Source organism: Eremothecium sinecaudum, chromosome VIII (assembly GCF_001548555.1).
Source record: "Eremothecium sinecaudum strain ATCC 58844 chromosome VIII, complete sequence".
NCBI lineage: Eukaryota > Fungi > Ascomycota > Saccharomycetes > Saccharomycetales > Saccharomycetaceae > Eremothecium > Eremothecium sinecaudum.
Window position 1 is genome coordinate 25,300 of NC_030899.1, and position 18,134 is coordinate 43,433.

Here is an 18,134-nt window from a genome sequence, read left to right on the forward strand (position 1 = left end):
GTCTTATAATTCTAACTGCACGGTTCTAGTAGTCGTTGATATTTTATTCTAACCTTTTTTTTCAAGGCTTCTGGGACTTCAATGTTCAACCAACTGTCTAACACAAAATTAAACAATATATTAACCGCCAGTGCTCTTTATAATAACTGTTCCCGGAAATGACTTTAGCAGATAATACAGCAGCAGAGTTTTCTCAGTTTACCCAGCTTCAAATTAAAACTCTTAGGGATGCATTTCAGTTAATTGATGATGATGGTGATAGAGTTATATCAGAACAAGATCTAGGAAAGTTTTGGCAAGTTTTGGGTAAGAAACCTAGCGATGATGAAATAAAGTCTATGTTAGATATGGGTAATGGATGTAACTTAACATTTCCTGTATTTTTGTCTATTATGAGCAACTCATTAGGCTTACTTCCGGCTGAAAACGATATATGTGAAGCCTTAAAAATATTCTGCAAAGAGGACGATTTTGAGTTGAATTGTGATATCAAGGAACTCAAGGAGTATGTTTCTATGGCCGGGTTTAGTCAATCAGATAATTTTGATAAGTTGGTGGAAAGCTTCACTTATCAAACAATAACGGGAGAACAGGTTTTCAAGGGAAAGCGCTTTCTTGAGACTATTGGAGAATAAATTGGCATTTCAATACTAAGTTGACGCTGGCTGCGAGCGGCTAGCACAAAGGATCGATAACCTTAGGTTTTAAAGTTATGTAGGTTCTATAATTTACAAGTATATTTATATCAACTGATCTATTCCGACACAGATCCTGGAGAAGGGAAGATTCTTATGCAGTGCGGTGCTTACAAGTCCACAATCAATTCTTCTACTGACCAGTCCTCAAAAGAACCATCTGGTAAGTATCTTCTGATCACGAGCGGTATTTTCTTTTCTGCAAGTTCCTTCATAGCGATACGCATAGGGTCGGTTTCACCTTCAAGATCCACAAAAACCGGTGCATTCATCGATATTTGAAGAGCTCTAGTACCCAGGATTCTTGCCCTCTCGTATTTCGTCATATATGGTGTGGTGGTTCTGTCTTTCTTTGGGATAGCTTTTTCCTTTAGAGTTCTTCTTCTTTGCTGCTCCTGCTGCTGAAACTCCTCGGGCCCAAAGCCACTACCTACAACTACCTTCCCATTAGCATCAGCATTCTCACCATCTTGTAAGTCAGGTTGTTGGCCGAATCCATCATCGGAAAAGTGCTCTTGATCGAAATCTTCGAAATGCTCGGGATTATCGTTAAAACTAAGCAAAGAACCCTGTTAGTACTCCATCTAAAACATCCTTTCAGTATGAAACTTCTAATACATACGCCTCCTCGTAGTCCGACATGGCTGCTCTGGCTAATAAGTGCTATTGTACACTTCGAGATGGGCATTCGTAAAATACAATTGTTTTCACCTGATCAACCAGAAAATTTTATTTATCATCTTATACGTCATACTAATTTTTATGTCATGTGATCGTATATGACTTTGTGAAGAATGATATTATAGAGGGTCCGGAGTGCTGGGGTCTCTCGAGGACTCTCGAATGCTCTCTCTGATCTACTCTCTTGTTTAGCTTTTTGCGTTTTGTTCACTGTTTATGAAATATCTGAAAATTATACTTCACATTAGACCTGGAATATTACGAGATGAAGAACTCATCGGAAAGCCGTAATAAGCAGTATTTATTTTTAATGCGAGGAGAAACTGGTATGATGGAATATACCGATTTGGTCTCGGATGAGGTTAGTTCTCATTCTCTTAGGTCGTCTAGTTCGGGCACTAGTCCATTTTGTATGACTAGCGAATCATCAGCTGCCTCACCGAGACCGAAAACGTACTTCTGTGATTATGAAGGCTGCTATAAGTCATTCACAAGGCCCTCACTGCTGACTGACCATCAGACTACGATTCATCATGGTATCAAACTTTTCAAGTGTAATGTGTGCGATAGTGGATTTACCAAGAAGTCACATCTAGAAAGGCATCTCCACACCCATTCCAGTGAAAAGCCATTCAACTGTTCAGTATGCGGCAAGGGTGTCACTACAAGACAGCAGCTAAAAAGACATGAAATCACGCATACTAAGTCATTCAAATGCACTTACGAAGGTTGTACCGAGGCCTTCTATAAGCATCCGCAATTGCGCTCGCATATACTTTCTTTCCATGAACAGAAATTGACCTGTAAAGAATGCGGAAAGACTTTTCAGCGACCATATCGTCTCAAGAACCATATTTCCAAACATCATAATCCGGATACGGCGTTTTCATATCAATGTGATTTTCCGGCATGTACGCATGCGTTCAAAACCTGGTCTGCGCTGCAGCAGCACATCAAGGTCGATCATCCAAAACTAACTTGTCCGAAGTGCGGGAAACACTGTGTAGGCGAAAGTGGTTTAAGCATGCATATGATTATCCACGATGATAATCTTGTTACGAAGAACTGGAAATGCTCCGTGTGTGATGAACGGTCATTCGCAAAAAAAGCAGATCTTATGACGCATTATTTGGAAATCCACAAGGATGCTATTCCCTGGGTTTTGGAGTCCAATTCTAATGTAACCGGCGTGAATCTAAATAATGCAGAGACCGGCGGTAACTACGACATAACAACGGAAATGGATACATCTAAGAGGCCAAAGAGAAGGCGATCAGAGAAAGGTGAACTAGAGGGCATTAAAACGGAGATTAAGATAAGGAAATACATCGAATCCGGCAAATCTGCATTATCGCTAGTGTTGAACGCTGCCGGTAAGAAGCACAGGTGCCCACTACTTGGTTGTAGTAGGAGTTTTAAAACAATTGAAAAATATGAGTCCCATATAGCGAAGCATAGACTTCACCAGCTTAAACTGAAAGAGTTAGAGCAGAAAAATGCCCTAGATACCGACCGAGAACAGGAAAAGCAAGCATCTGAAGACCAGTACAAATCTACACTGTTCGAATGACTTCTTAAAATACTCTCGAATGACCCGGAAGGACAATAAGGAGCCTGAATTAACTCACAACATCAGTTCATACCGAAAAAAAATCATTTACATGCATGCCGCCATCTATAGACTATAATACACATCCTCTCACCATAATGGTGAGCTTATTGTCATCTGTAACTCGATGATTATATAATCCCTTCATCTTTTCTTCTGCCAACCAAATCTTTAAACCGCCCCCTATATCCACTGCATTCGATTATCAGCATCGTCTCTAGCCCAGAATATCACCCAGTGATTCTCACATGGGCTGCTTTTTTGTAAAACCCACTTTAAAATCTTTTCCGAACATCTTGGCTTCGTATACACAATTTTCATACTCTGCCACTGTAGTAGCCAAAGCATCCAAGCAAACAAAAGATCCTCCGCTAAAGGCAATTAGCTTTATCCTATCACGACGATCCCTATACCTGTATCTCGTTAAATACCTTCAAATAATAATGATCAACTTCAATCATATAACTTTACACAATATGAACAGATGCAGCTGCACTTGTAGCGACCTTAATATCTCCGCTTGGCTGACCCAAGATACCATAAACGTTAATAGAGCCTCAGCAGCTGTCTACAAGCGCTTGAGGCGGCTTAGTGACGTACGGAGGTCTTCTTACTTATCAGCGTATATAATCTTTGGTCACATGATCAAATCTGTCTCCTGAAAAAGGGGCAGTCCAAGCTTAAACAATTTTTTCTTGGTGTGATTAAATTATACTACCTTATAGTGATGAGAACCCAACACCCTTTGTTTTATTAATTACAGGAGATAATAAGCTTAACTAGGGTCTAAAAAGCTGTCACTATCAGAATTAGCACCCTAGCTTTTAAAAGTATTTTATAGTAGCATATAAAAACCGTTGCTGTATTACTAGGTATTCGTAAAGCTAGATTCTGCGCAGTTTAGAAGTTAGTCATGGGGTTATGTGCATCTAAGGATGATAAAAACGGGAAAGATGAGGGTAAAGTGCGAACAAGGCCTTGGAGCGAGAATTGGGAAGGCCAAGTTAGGTCAGAAAACGGTGAGAAGTCAAGACAGAACGGTGCATCGCCTATGCAAAGTATATCGGCCGTGACGGCTAATGGTAGAAAAAAGTCCACAGTTTCGACGAATAGCAAGACTAGCTCGGCAGTAGGATCTGGAGATGGGCAAAATGGACAAAGTAATGACGGTAAGGCCTTGAAGATGTTGCTTTTGGGCTCTGGAGAAAGCGGTAAGTCCACAGTTTTGCAGCAGCTTAAGATTTTACATCAAAACGGGTTCTCGAAACAAGAACTGTTGGAGTACAAACCATTTATCTTTGATAATATTATAGAGACAGGTAAAGACATAATAAACGCAAGACATGAGTTTGGTGTAGAGTTAGAGGATCATGCGGGTATTACGGAAAAGGACTTTGAGCTAATATTAAACTACAGGGGAGCCGATGTGAGGGAAGAGGCCATCACACCGGATTTGAAGTTTGTACTGAGCAGGCTTTGGGAATTACCTTCAACGCAGAAAATGCTTAAAGGTGAACACCAGTCATCTATTTATCTTATGGACAATGCTTCATATTTCTTTTCGGAACTGGATAGAATTGCACAACCTGGCTATGTGCCAACTGTAACCGATATTCTTCGGACGAGAAAAAAGACATCAGGTGTATATGATACTAATATCGATATGGGAAGTGGATTGCGTCTGCATATATATGATGTGGGAGGACAGAGGAGCGAACGAAAGAAATGGATCCACTGCTTCGATAACGTGACCGTGATCATTTTCTGTGTCTCCCTGTCGGAGTACGATCAGACGCTGGCAGAGGACAAAAGTCAGAACCGCTTGGAAGAGTCACTTATCCTTTTCGATTCTGTGGTCAACAGTAGGTGGTTTACACGGACATCCGTGGTGCTCTTCTTAAATAAAATAGATTGCTTTGCCGAAAAGCTACAAAGTGTGCCACTTGAAAGGCATTTCCCCGACTATACTGGCGGGAGTGATATCAATAAAGCTGCAAAATATATTTTATGGCGGTTTGTGCAACTAAACAGAGCAAATCTTAACATTTATCCGCATGTGACACAGGCCACAGACACTTCAAATATCAAGCTAGTTTTCCTTGCGATAAAAGAAACAATACTTGAAAACAGTTTGAAGGATTCTGGTGTTTTGTAAATACCCACCGATGGTGTATAACATTTAAGAAAAACCAGGCGAGTAACCATTCCCTATCTGCGAGGTGCTATTTTATTATTTATCATGGGCATTTTTTGCAGTTCTAATATTTCATGCTCTCCGCTGGTGGAGTAAAAAAAAAAGTTGTGCCAGATCTTATAGTATTCGGCTATAGATCTTAATAGGTGATATATTGGTGGTTATCTGGTGGACTGGTTCCCCTCTTTCTTTACTCTATTTAAAAATCACGTTTTATTCTTTAATACTAATTTCCCTCCATTTCTCTTCGCTTCTTGTTATCCGCTGCTGCAAAATATTATGTATCTATTTTAAATATTTCCCACTCATTTTAACATCAAAGTGAAGCCCTGATGATGCACGAGCTACATAGCTGTATATGCTAAAATCCACTACATGTGTTGATCATTATAAAATAACTGCGATGTTCATACATATGCAACCACCTTTCCACACGCTCGTTTAGTTGATTACGAATTGATTGTACCTCTTTGTCGACCTCGTCGAATAAGCCCGATCCTATGCCCCGGTATTCTAAATCGTCGATCTCATGTGGGAAATGAAGTTTTCCTATGAAAATCTCCAATCCTGCAGCAACATAGAGTGGGGGTACCTTGGGTATGTAGTCCTGTGTGTGTACGACCCTGAAGTACCCTTTATTCATCTTAAGTTCTTTCTTCTTTACGGAGAGCTCATGTATTTTCTCGGACTCAAATACTGTATCGACCCAATCCCTTAAGGGTTCATTAAACATTTTCGGAGTTGCATATGTTAGCACTAGAGGATGATACCCACGAAGTACTAGCTCAATTCCACATAAAGTTGCTAATGCTGCGCCAAGAGAATGGCCGGTCACCACTAGATTGTAATCTGGATACAAATTGAATATTTTCTCCACCCGTTCTAGAAAATCTCTACTTAATGTCTTTGCAAAGCGGTAAAATCCTCGGTGGACTTTACAATTATCGCAAGATGGAATGAGGCCCCTCTTAATAAGGTCCTGATATTTCTTAAATGATGCTGGGAAGTATGTTGTGGGGTGTATTTGGAAATTACTAAACCAATCTTGCTGAGTACTAGAACCCCTAAACGCAAGCATAACCACCTTACTCGCGTGATCGACTGCCACATATCCTGTCCCCAACTCGTCCTTATCCGCAACCAATACTAACTCTATCTGCGTATGTTCAGCAGTCGGATTCAACTCGAGATTTTTACAAAACTCTATCTGCGGCGGGCAACCACCATCACTAAATGTCTTGTTTTCCGTTAAGGTAGAATCTTTAATACAATAAGTCAACGCACATATCTTACTAAAATATACCAACTTGTCATACGTGTTCGGTAATATCTGAACCCGTGCGCACTCTTCCATTGCTGTATGTTCCTCTTCTCCAGGTCTGACATCTAACTCTCTGGAATACGGCTCCAGACAGTAACATAGTTTTATGCAAAGGTATAAGATTGAAACTATGAGCTGCAAAAACATAGCTGATATTTGGTAACTTTAGCTCTTTGATTAGATCTCCTTGATTTCGGTGCAACAAAAGGTAATATGGGATGGTATCTGAGTATGAATAATATCAGTTATCCAAAATAGAATAGCGCAATTAATAGATACTCTTTTGTTCGCCTCCAAATTTTACCACCTTAGTAATCGGCGTTCAATAATATTAGTTCGTTTCTCTTTTGTCAAAAAGTGAGATGATTGCGTACTGTTTCGAAAAGCTTCTGTGTGTGCGTGTGTATTGAGCTGGTTTTGCGTGTTTGTTTGTACTTGGGCGGTTAATGTCTAGTCGTGTTTGTGTGTTTGTGTGCGGAATATTCAAACGGAGATTTCAAGAATTAAGTTCAACAAAGTAGCTGACAACCACCAGGCGCACATAGCAAAGCCTACAGCCCTCAAATGGAAGTGTAGGAACCTTAAATTGGCCGTAAATAACCAAATAAGAAATATTATCTGGAGAAGAATAGCGACTCCAGACACTAAAAACTTAGTATCTACGCCCTCTTCACGTAGGATAATAGACCACTTTCTTGCTGGAACCATTGCGAAAAGACCGCTAATGCCAATACCAATCATTGTGTTCAATAGAACCCCGCCAAGGCAAGCACCTAGTGATATGGTTAAGAACTTTGTGTCTAGGTGGGCACCCTCATCGGCGGGAAACTTGTGGTAAAGCTTTGCCATGGCTACGTTTGACATCAAGTCACTAATAGAGTTGCCCCATGAGAAAATAGTGAGGCCAAGGATAGCCTCAGATACGTGCGTAATTCTTTGGTAGAGGATCATGATCTCTATGAGGGTGTTCGCTAAGTAGGAGATCCATAGGATACTGCAACAGATACCAATTACGTTGAAGATGAGAGACATGGTGCGAGAGAACCCTTCGGCTCGCTCCATCGACATGGGCATGCTATCTGTGAGTGAAAACTTGTTAGCCGCGGAGACGTACCTGCGGAGCATGAAGATACCCAAAAGGAGCAGGCAGGAGACGCAGCCTACCAAAGGCCAGAGGGCGGTTGGAGCACGGATCTCTGTTAAAGAGAGGAAAAGCAGCACGGCCCACAGCGGTGCCAGCATCGCGTGGACCATGGATAAGGCGATAATACGCTTCGGAAGGTAAAGATCTGAGGCTTCACTGGTTTGCTCTATGAAGGTTTCGTACTGTGGAATTGTTACCCTTAATAAGATCATAAATGGAGTTAGAACGATTGAGATAAGCTGAGAGAGCCTGCTCTTCTCAGTGAAGTTCATTAGTTGGGGCGCAATCATGTATAATATGCTGGCATGTAGTTGGTCAAATCTCCACTTGGTGAGGTCCGCACTTCTTGTTCGTTCAATCGTATGGTAACATTCTGAACCACCGGAATATAGCTGGAACATCGCGGGTGCAGTATGTGTACTGTCTGTAGTGCTGAACATGTCATTTCTTCCCCTGGGCTCAGTGACAGGGCGATTATTTAGTGGGGATGTACCAATGGTTTCCATCGATATCGAATCAGTATTCTCACTCTCATGTGTACTTTCAAACGCTTTCAGAAAGTGCGTGTAGTCCATGGAAGTTAGCAAGCTTGGTTTGATTCCTGTATCAATGTCCGAGATGAAATACTGGCTTCCGACCTCCTCAAGGCCTGAAAAGGCACCCATCCCATCAGGCACTGTGGGTGCTTCTGTAGTAACGGGACTAGAGACTTCTATAGAGGGAATTGGCGGCGTCCAAATAAATACTTTCAGGATAACGTACGTAATGTAAACCAATACCATCACTATGCAATTCATAACAGTCACTTCATTAGTCACGCAAACGTAGACAATAATGCTCACAGACACCAATGTAAACAAAAGATCAACCACGATTGCATGCCTTTCGTAAGCTTGAAGGTTAAACCATGCTGTCTGCATCACCATAAATATTGCGCCCTGGACTACACAGATAATGACACCACAAGCGCCTAGAACTTCGCCAATGGAAAGCGCAGCAGCGTTATTCGCAGAGTTCCATGACATTAAGTTCGAGAATAAATCCGGAGATGAGTTACACCATGCTAATAAAAGTGCTGCAAAGATGCCTTTCTGCGGCTTTGTTCGCTGGTTGGTCAACCTCACCACTATTGGACATAAATAATCAGAGGCGCATACACCTAATAATATAAAGCACACACAGAGATGAACGAACGTAAGGAAAATAAATAGAACAGATAAATGGGCACTCTGGTAAAGGTATAGCGGGTGCGTTATCCATGCCCAAATAGGTGGCAGTTTATCCATCCTTGTGTATCTGGATGACCTCTAAAGTTAATTGTTAACGGTAAAGTGTAGTATATTGCGTCTTTAGGACCAATACTGTAATACGACTACTCGGATATCAAAGAAGCACATAAATCACCTATAATACTATAGAAGATACTGATTATAGAGCTATGTGTTTGGGGGAATTTGTGCCTGATATCCGTTGACGTTGCACTAATCAATCTTATTCAAAAGTCGAACCTAAGTCTACAAACATAAGGCGCTGAATGGTACATTATATATAGAAAATCTTTAAGTGTTCCATTATGTACTATTGAAAGTCAAGCTATTTACGATGTTCCCCATGGGTTTAATCCATAACACTTAGTTTTGGTATTCTAGCTTTTCTTCAGGGTAGGTTGGTCCAACCTGTTGTATAGACAGTGAAGCCAACCATTGGCCCATATAAATAGCAGTGGAACTGTCCTTCCCTTGAACCAAACCCGCCATGAAACCACCTGCAAAAGCGTCACCTGCACCATTGGTATCGACTATTTTGGAGGCTTCCAATGGTTTAACTGGATAAGTTTTAATACCGCTGGCAGAGATCACGATGGTAGGCTCAGTACCTTGAGTAAAGATTACAGTTCTGATTGGCGAATCACCTACGATGTGTTTGCCAATGGTTTCCAAATCATCTTTAGCAACATCCAAACCGAAACCTTCCGCATAAGCTGCTGCTTCGGACTCGTTCGCAATTATATGCGTAGCATATGGCAGAGCTTGTTCTAATGCGGACTTAAACACAACAGGGATAAAAGGAGCAGATAAATTCAAAACAAAAGGCTTCCCAGTCTCTTGAGCATGTTTACCGAGCTTAACTATCCCTTCAGGACATACAGTTAAGTGGAAACCACCTATGTAAAACATCTTAGCATTTTCAACGACGTCCCAGTGTGCATCCAAGTGCTCAGCTTTAAAGTGGTTTGCAGCGCCTAAATCAGTAACCAATGACCGGTCATGACCTGTAATTAGGGCAGCACACTTTCCAGTCCCCACGGCGTTCTCCACTTGGTACATTGAGATAACACCTGCATCTGTGTTTTTTTGTAACAGCAATTCACTGTATTTGTCTTTACCAACACAGCCGAAGTAGCCGACCTTGCCTTCACCCAACACATAGGCTGCACCTCTAGCGGTATTTTGAGCAGCACCACCTGCAACGAATTTGACATCTGGGAATTCCAGTAACTCTTCAAAGATTTTCATTTTATCGTCACCAGCCTCGACCAAGATCGCATCATTGCTCTTCAAAGAGTACTTCTTCAGATAGCTTTCATCAACAGTAGCTTGGTAATCTAACAATGGGTTACCCAAACAAACTAATTCAGGATTTGAAGACATATTTCTTACAGTAGAGGGGTTCTGGCTAATATAAGGTTCAGTATACCTAAGAGAAGGTGGCTTCTTGCTAGGATTCCACCCTGCAGTGTTAAAATTTGCCACCAATAATGGCGTTAAACCATTAAGTAAAGTCACGTGATTCGAGCATGTGCTATTTCTGAGGATATACCGGCTAGTATATCGTAATCCAAACATGAAGCTCGATTCACATTTAGTGTGCTGTTGCTGTACGTTTACTATTTTGTTAGTTTTTAATAACTTCCCATTGTCTTGTTGTGTACGATTTTTTTGTTGAGAATCTTCATGCTTAGTTTGAAGGTTGATGAGGAACTAATCAGACAAGTGGCACTAACTTCAAGTAAATATAGATTAAACTTCTGAGGAGTTGTGAAATTTCTTCTATTAGTGAAGTTCGTTAGATTTTTGAATAATTTGTTATTTGTTATTTGTAAACAAATTAACATGGAAGACCCATTCTTGGCGTATTCACCTTTTAGAGATCACACAAATCTAGTTTTAAGGCATGGCCACGAGGTTCTCGTATCTTTTTTGGTTTATCACTTCCTGATTTACAGATGGCTAGCCCCGACAGCCAATCGTTTGGTGTTTGGTGACTTCTATTTAAGGTCTGCTAAGCGTGATAAGATTAACTTTGATATTCACAGCACATCTATGGTGCAGGCATTGGTATGTTTAGCACTAATTATGCCAGTCATGAAGCTGCCAGTTGATCTGGAGTTGTATAGCTACTATAACGAGTACGTGTCTTTGGTTTCTGCCCATATGATGGGCTACTTCTTGTGGGATTTCTATGTATGCGCGAGGTATTGCAAGTTTTTTGGAATTGGGTTCCTTGGCCATGCAGTTGGCTCATTGATGGTTACAACCTGTACACTACGACCTAGCTACCAACAATGGGTAGGTAAGTTTTTGGTATTCGAGGCCAGTACTCCGCTTGTTAATGTAAATTGGTACATCTCTCAATTGTCGCGCGCACCTAGTACTAGAAAAAGGGTTATTCCGGCAAGAGTAAATTTTGTAAACGGTATCCTATTATTCATAACCTTTTTCTGTGTGCGTATTGTATGGGGAACGATCGCTCTAGTGTTGCTTGACTACCAGGTATGGAAACAGTGGAGCTCTGATACACCTGTTTTCCTGGGACTACTAGTGCCCTCAGTCAATTTGTTAATGACAGTCTTAAACTTCTACTGGTTCTCCAAAATGGTGACGATAGCCAAGAAAACATACAATGCGTCAAAGAAGGTGTCTAAGTTAGCATAGGACAACATATGGGAGTGGTTAAGTGAGCTAGCCTCCCATAAAATAGCAGTTTATAGAGACATGCGATTAGTTGTAAATGAAATCTCCTGAGTTTTTGATCTGTTGCTATATTCTCTGTCTACGTCATGTTCCAAGTTGAGCCGATAAATGTAAAACATCTTCCATCGAAAACTTCAAGCCGTTACGTAGGAAAGGAACAGATAGAAAAGTTGAATTCAGCTCACATGTATAAATTTTGGCACCTAAATGGACTACAACGTTAATTTTCACCAGGCGATCTCCCAAGATGACCTATGTTGCAATTTAGGTTTGCGTAATATGAAGCTACCACTGAAGCGTAGTTGGTTTTAAAATTTAGAACCAGTACTAAAAAATACCATGCTAGGATTGTATATTAGCTATTCAAAAAGCTACAATAATGGCATGGTATTCAAATTCATCAAGCATGCAATTTTTGTACAGCTAAAAGTCCTGAACGACTGGAGTATATAGCGTATCCTACTCCGTGGTTGCCAACGAATGCCACGGGGTTAAGACTTTTAAGAAAGAACAATTGCGAATTAAACAAGCCAATATACTGCATGAATTATATGCTAGAAGCATACCCTTAGTTGAAATAGTCAGAACATCACCTCATTTCCCCCGATGGTGCACGTAAACTATCACTAACTACTCAATTCACAGCTTCCCAAATAATTTATAGCAGACAATCACTCTGTAATAGAATACACAATGTAATAACTTAACTATATGTGTAGCAGACATAGGGACCCATTCTCCCCAAGGCACACCTCCCCCTCCAACTTAGGAAATACGAAGGATTCTCATAACCTTCAATTAATAATATATACAATTATGCCAAGCTGCTAATTGATATATACAAGAACTGAGTTTTTGCGTTTGTAATAACCTGACGTGCTTCTGCAAAGCCGTGTTATTTCTACGTTATAACCATTTTTTTTCCGTTAGAAACGTTATAACTCGACTTTAATTTGTCATTGAACCTGTTATTATAAAAATATCATGAACGTAAACAGGCGGACTCAAAGCATACGAAAGAGATCCTCTGAAAGAAATAATTGCAGTCAGAATGAGATTTTCAATCACACTACCATTTATAGATAAACTAGAGTCTTATTTCGACAATAGGTCTGTTCCCTGGAAGTTAATCATTGTGGGGTTCACAGTTGCACAGTTTGGATTTGAAAGCTATCTTTCATATAGACAGTACAAGAAATTAGCTGAGAAGGCGTTTCCTAGTCTGTATAAGGACGAGATAGACCAAGCAACGCTTGAGAAATCTGCTGCTTATTCTCGTGCCAATATCAAATTTACTATATTTTCTGATGCAATCTCATTAGCGACAAATTTAATTGTTATACACTATGATTTATTCCCTCGCCTCTGGAACTGGGCTACTGCATTTGGTGCAGCTATGCCATCAATGTTAGCACCATCGTCCATTATTGGTGTATCATTGTACTTTTTCATCATGGTTTCAGCCACTACCGCAGTGATGGGTTTACCGTTGGATTATTATAAAACTTTTGTACTAGAGGAAAAATTCGGTTTTAATAAGAGCACTCTGAAGCTTTGGTGGTTCGATTTCTTTAAGTCTACTGGCTTGTTGCTGGTTTTAGGAACTCCAGTTGTTTACGGCCTCCTAAAGATCATTGAAACATTTTCAAGTAACTTTGTTGACTATGTGTGTCTTTTTATCTTTGTCCTTCAATTGTTGGCATTTACCTTAGTTCCTACCTACATTATGCCTTTGTTCAACAAATTCTCTCCCTTGGAAGATGGTGAATTGAAAACGTCTATTCAGAAATTGGCCGATAGCGTCCAATTTCCATTAGATAAAGTTCTAGTTGTTGATGGTTCCAAAAGATCTACACATTCCAATGCCTACTTTACTGGCTTGCCATTCACAAGTAAGAGAATTGTTCTTTTTGACACTTTGATTAAAAGTACAACCACCAAGGAATTGAATGCAATTCTTGGACACGAAATAGGCCACTGGAAGCTAAACCACATTCTCTACAGGTTAGTATTTTCGCAACTGAACATCCTTGCTACGATGACCATGTTCCGTGTTGTATACCGAAACAAGTCTTTGTATCAGGCTTTTGGGTTTGTCGTTGGTAGGACTACTTCTTTAACTCCTACTAGAGTCCTTTTGCCTGCTTTCCCAACATTGATCGGATTTTTATTGTTTGGTGATCTCTTCAGACCAGTGAACTGTTTGTTGCAGTTTATTTCGAGCTTAATTTCCCGTACTGATGAGTACGCCGCCGATCAATTTTCCAAGAATCTAGGGTATTCTGATGATTTATGTAAAGCATTGATAATTTTATGCAAGGAAAATCTCAGTTCCCCCAACGTGGATTCATGGTATTCCGCTTACCATTACTCGCATCCTACGCTTCCAGAAAGGTTGGCAGCATTAGGCTACAAGCAAGATGTTAAAAAGGATTAATTTATCCAGTGTGTTACGAATACCCATGCAATACAGTCCTTATTAAATCCAAAATTACGAGGCAACCACAGATAGTATAGCATTCATTCTATACTTTTTTATTGAATATATATATATATATATATATATATATATATATATATACATATATGTATGTATGTATGAATATATATTAATTAACTATTAGTCTCATACCGTGTGCTGGATCTAACTGGTCGTGAAGAACGATATTCCATAAGATCTTGCTTTCAAAAACAACGTCTTAGATTTGCCACCGTTAAACCTATTTCAACCCTAACTACGCACAAAGCGATCATCTTATAGAATAGGAAGATTGTGTACGTTTAAACTATGACTTCTGACTTAATGGAGGTTGATTCGACTCCTGTTCCCCAGTTGAAAGCTGTGGATCAAGTTGTTGTAGATAAATTTATTGATTTGTTACGTCAGGTATCTAGAACGACTACGACCCTAGATTCTAGATATGTTTGGAAGTCATTGAGAGAATTGCCAGGTTTAAGGAAAGAGTTAAATCAGACAGTCTTGTCCATCATAATCAGTTTGGTATATCCTGATGATTCTACATTTAAAGTTCCGTTGTTGAAGGTTGTAAACAAAAAAATGAAAACTACAGTTGAAAATGCAGAGGCTTTCAGTTCCAAGTACCCTGCCGATTTCTATCAATTGACTAGTACTGGTACGGTGGATGTATCTGCAGAGGTGAATACATTTGTTCATTTACTGGTACAATTGCACCTAATGGACACTGAGCAAATACCAGCACTTGAAAACTTTAATTTACAAATTGTTGTGCCTAACGTGCTTCAGTACTATAATAACCGCACTTTGGACTTTATCAATGCAAAGCTTTGGTTCTATATTGCTAGAGCTCACGAGTTGTTGGGAAATACTCGTGATAATACTGTTCGCGTTGAAATGATGCTATTTTTGAGAACTGCAACATTGAAGTATGATAACGAAACCAAGGCCACCTTGATAACCTTAATTTTGAGGGAATATCTAAATGCAGGTGAGGTAGAAACTGCGGCTGATTTCGTAAGCAAAGTTGAATTCCCCTCGGATCATGATGTTTCTAGTTCATTAGAAGCGCGTTACTACTTCTATTTGTCCAAGATCAATGCAATTCAGCTAGACTACTCCGCTGCCAATGAGTATGTGATGGCTGCCATAAAGAAGGCTCCAAATTCGCCTAGCAGCTTAGGCTTTTTACAACAGGCTAATAAACTACATTGTGTTATTCAATTGTTAATGGGCGATATCCCTGAATTGTCCTTCTTCCGCCAAGTCGGAATGGAGTCCACTTTAACCCCATACTTCCATTTGTCGAAAGCTGTCAAATTGGGTGATTTGAAGATGTTTACCTCCACCATCTCAAAATATAAGCAACAACTAGTCCAAGATAGCAACTACCAGCTATGCGTGAGGTTAAGGTCAAACGTTATTAAGACAGGTATACGTATAATTTCTTTGACATACAAAAAGATTTCCTTGAAGGATATTTGTCTCAGACTTCATCTCGATTCCGAACAAACCGTCGAATACATGGTGTCTCGTGCTATCAGAGATGGCGTGATCGAGGCCAAGATTAACCATGAAGAGGGGTATATCGAAACAAGTGAGTTATTGAATGTCTACGCCACAAAACAGCCACAGAACATATTCGATGAGAGGATTAGATTTGTAAACCAACTCCACGACGAATGTGTGATGGCAATGAGATATCCCGGTTCAAGAGAAAGGAAGAAGAACGTCAAAACTGAAGAAGAAGACAAGGAACCTGATGGCGAAGGTACCGAATTATCAGACTACGGTTCTGATATTGAAGACTTACTCTGAGACCCATTCTTTGGAAATTACATAAATTTAATGCATATTGTAAACTAGACACATTTATTCACCCCAAATATCATACAAATAGTCAATAGTCTAAGTAATCATGCATGCATGCATAGTGGTGGTCAACCTCGAAATAATGCTACGTATTCTGTGACAATACATAATTTTAACAATAACCCATACTATGATATCTTTATTCAAGTGACAAAGACACTTTCTAATGCCCCATTTGAAGTAAGTTCAATCATTATGACTGAAGATGTTGGATCAGAAGGCCAAAGAAACCTTTTTGTTGATACAGCCGAAATTAACATTGCTCTGGATCCGAATTTAATTGGTTTAGCAGTTAACAAGATCTCCCCTGCAGCTTCAACTGCAACAGTGCCTACAAATGGAACTGAGACTGCTTCTGATCAACCAATGGAGACTGTAGAAGAAAGAAATGACCAACTTCAGCAAGCATTGGTAGCAAATCCTTATGAGACATACAGGCAGATGCCTTTACAACAGTTAATACCGTTGATTTTACAACAGCGTGAAAGCAGCAAGTTCTCGGATTTATCAGAGGAGACATTAATGCAAGAATTGGCATTAGAAGAGAATGGGATGTCTGTCGAAGATAAGGATATGGATGGAGATATTGATATGCAGATTACTCAAGCGGAAAAGACTCCGAAACCGCAGGAAATAACAGATGATGGTTATGAGGGTGAGTTGGGGAACATCCTTGAGGGTTCAATGTCTGCGGAGCAGTTTAAACAAATGAAAAAGGAAGTTCTGGAGAATATCAACCTGGCATTGAATGAATCCTCTTTATCATTGGAGTTTGTCTCTTTGTTACTGTCATCTGTTCGAACTCATGTAGGTGTTAGTTCGATGTCTCCCTTCCTGAAGCGTTCTGTACCACCCGCTTCTTTAAATGCTGATAAACTTCCTTACCAGCGTAAGACGAAAAAGGAGGCATTGGAGCTCGCGGTAATAAGTAAAGGATGGAAGCTAAGATGTCTTGAAGAAGCACGTTCTTTATTAAAAGATAACTACATGAAGATAGAAAAGTCTCTTGAAATTGAACATGCGCATTGGTCTATGATAGCAGAACATATCTCGAATACTGACGTTATGTTCAAAATAAGAGATGGTTACACAGGGAAAAGGTCCCTTGCTATAAAATATGGTTATGAGGATTCTGGATCGCTATACAAGCAAGATAGAGGCATTGCAGTCTTGCGACATAACACTGACTTGAAGAAGCTTGAACTAGTTCCTATTTCGCATTCCAAAGGGCATGTTCATATTCCTAGGAATTCTGGTGACAGATTCATGAGAGTTTATATTTACACAAACATCGAAGAAGATAATGACTACATTTTAAGCGGAGTAAGTAGTATAGATGAACAATCACTTTTGCAATCATCGCAGGATGATATTGGTCAACAGGTTGCAAAATTAAAGTTTCTGATCTTTGAACGAGAGTTAATGTACCAATTGAAAAAGGAATCAGTTCAGCTGATATCCTATGATGTTAAGTTAGAAAATGAAAATAAAATAGTAATGGAATTCCCTGGCGAAAAGATTGAAATTGAAATGGTTCCATTAGATGACAATGCCCTTCTACTAAGCCAAGATGCTCCTAGAAAAAATGATAATAGGGCAAACCTAATATTAATATTTTTGCGCATGTTACTAGTAGTCATGCATAAGAACCAGTTAAGGCAAAGGTTGAAGCCATCGGCACCAAAACAAAAGCAAAGAGGAAGTGAAAAGGACTTGTTGTTATTGAGGCCTATAGTAGGTAAGATTAGACACCAAAGTTATATTAGCCTCTTACAGAAAGTTTTTACCGAGTCTGTTTTGGATAGAGTTCCTGGTGCAACAATTGAGGTTACTCCCGAAACAGATGATAATGGGCCAGCGCATGTTACAGAGTACTTCACTACAGAATTAGATAAACAAATTTCACTATTCGACAAAATATTAAAGAAACCTAAGACTAGGTTAAGAGTTGACTTACCTGGAAAAGGTTGTATCAATCTGGTACTGAAAAGTTCGAATTATTGTAATGCCATAATGTTAGTAAAATACTCAAACAGTAGTAACGAAACTGTGTTTGACACTGGGTTTACCGAGTTTAAAGAGTTAGAAGAATTTTTGAATTTTATCGTTGTTGAATATGTTCTATAGCTTTCAATAATTTGCATCTTAAGTAGATTTGTCATCCGTTG

General features: G+C 39.7%; 11 protein-coding genes across 11 annotated transcripts; 7 read left to right on the forward strand and 4 right to left on the reverse strand.

Moving 5' to 3' along the window:
- Positions 1 to 158: 158 nt before the first annotated feature.
- MLC2 (Mlc2p) lies at positions 159 to 635 on the forward strand (the record flags this gene model as incomplete). The annotated part of the gene is made up of 1 exon (XM_018134270.1): positions 159 to 635. One exon carries the CDS (start codon positions 159 to 161, stop codon positions 633 to 635), a length of 477 nt encoding a protein of 158 aa, XP_017989458.1.
- Positions 636 to 805: 170 nt separating this feature from the next.
- RPO26 (DNA-directed RNA polymerase core subunit RPO26) lies at positions 806 to 1,337 on the reverse strand (the record flags this gene model as incomplete). The annotated part of the gene is made up of 2 exons (XM_018134269.1): positions 806 to 1,250; positions 1,318 to 1,337. 2 exons carry the CDS (start codon positions 1,335 to 1,337, stop codon positions 806 to 808), a joined length of 465 nt encoding a protein of 154 aa, XP_017989459.1.
- A 304-nt stretch (positions 1,338 to 1,641) lies between these two features.
- PZF1 (Pzf1p) lies at positions 1,642 to 2,946 on the forward strand (the record flags this gene model as incomplete). The annotated part of the gene is made up of 1 exon (XM_018134268.1): positions 1,642 to 2,946. The coding sequence occupies one exon, from the start codon at positions 1,642 to 1,644 to the stop codon at positions 2,944 to 2,946; it is 1,305 nt and encodes a 434-aa protein (XP_017989460.1).
- Positions 2,947 to 3,898: 952 nt separating this feature from the next.
- GPA2 (guanine nucleotide-binding protein subunit alpha) lies at positions 3,899 to 5,140 on the forward strand (the record flags this gene model as incomplete). The annotated part of the gene is made up of 1 exon (XM_018134267.1): positions 3,899 to 5,140. One exon carries the CDS (start codon positions 3,899 to 3,901, stop codon positions 5,138 to 5,140), a length of 1,242 nt encoding a protein of 413 aa, XP_017989461.1.
- A 400-nt stretch (positions 5,141 to 5,540) lies between these two features.
- Positions 5,541 to 6,647, reverse strand: LIH1 (putative lipase; the record flags this gene model as incomplete). The annotated part of the gene is made up of 1 exon (XM_018134266.1): positions 5,541 to 6,647. One exon carries the CDS (start codon positions 6,645 to 6,647, stop codon positions 5,541 to 5,543), a length of 1,107 nt encoding a protein of 368 aa, XP_017989462.1.
- Positions 6,648 to 6,983: 336 nt separating this feature from the next.
- Positions 6,984 to 8,930, reverse strand: ECM27 (Ecm27p; the record flags this gene model as incomplete). Its single annotated transcript, XM_018134265.1, has 1 exon — positions 6,984 to 8,930. The coding sequence occupies one exon, from the start codon at positions 8,928 to 8,930 to the stop codon at positions 6,984 to 6,986; it is 1,947 nt and encodes a 648-aa protein (XP_017989463.1).
- A 345-nt stretch (positions 8,931 to 9,275) lies between these two features.
- On the reverse strand, positions 9,276 to 10,490 carry ADO1 (adenosine kinase; the record flags this gene model as incomplete). The annotated part of the gene is made up of 1 exon (XM_018134264.1): positions 9,276 to 10,490. The coding sequence occupies one exon, from the start codon at positions 10,488 to 10,490 to the stop codon at positions 9,276 to 9,278; it is 1,215 nt and encodes a 404-aa protein (XP_017989464.1).
- A 267-nt stretch (positions 10,491 to 10,757) lies between these two features.
- TDA4 (Tda4p) lies at positions 10,758 to 11,579 on the forward strand (the record flags this gene model as incomplete). Its single annotated transcript, XM_018134263.1, has 1 exon — positions 10,758 to 11,579. The coding sequence occupies one exon, from the start codon at positions 10,758 to 10,760 to the stop codon at positions 11,577 to 11,579; it is 822 nt and encodes a 273-aa protein (XP_017989465.1).
- A 1,090-nt stretch (positions 11,580 to 12,669) lies between these two features.
- STE24 (zinc metalloprotease) lies at positions 12,670 to 14,055 on the forward strand (the record flags this gene model as incomplete). The annotated part of the gene is made up of 1 exon (XM_018134262.1): positions 12,670 to 14,055. One exon carries the CDS (start codon positions 12,670 to 12,672, stop codon positions 14,053 to 14,055), a length of 1,386 nt encoding a protein of 461 aa, XP_017989466.1.
- A 351-nt stretch (positions 14,056 to 14,406) lies between these two features.
- On the forward strand, positions 14,407 to 15,912 carry RPN3 (proteasome regulatory particle lid subunit RPN3; the record flags this gene model as incomplete). The annotated part of the gene is made up of 1 exon (XM_018134261.1): positions 14,407 to 15,912. One exon carries the CDS (start codon positions 14,407 to 14,409, stop codon positions 15,910 to 15,912), a length of 1,506 nt encoding a protein of 501 aa, XP_017989467.1.
- Positions 15,913 to 16,020: 108 nt separating this feature from the next.
- SRB4 (Srb4p) lies at positions 16,021 to 18,093 on the forward strand (the record flags this gene model as incomplete). The annotated part of the gene is made up of 1 exon (XM_018134260.1): positions 16,021 to 18,093. The coding sequence occupies one exon, from the start codon at positions 16,021 to 16,023 to the stop codon at positions 18,091 to 18,093; it is 2,073 nt and encodes a 690-aa protein (XP_017989468.1).
- Between the last annotated feature and the right edge of the window lie 41 nt (positions 18,094 to 18,134).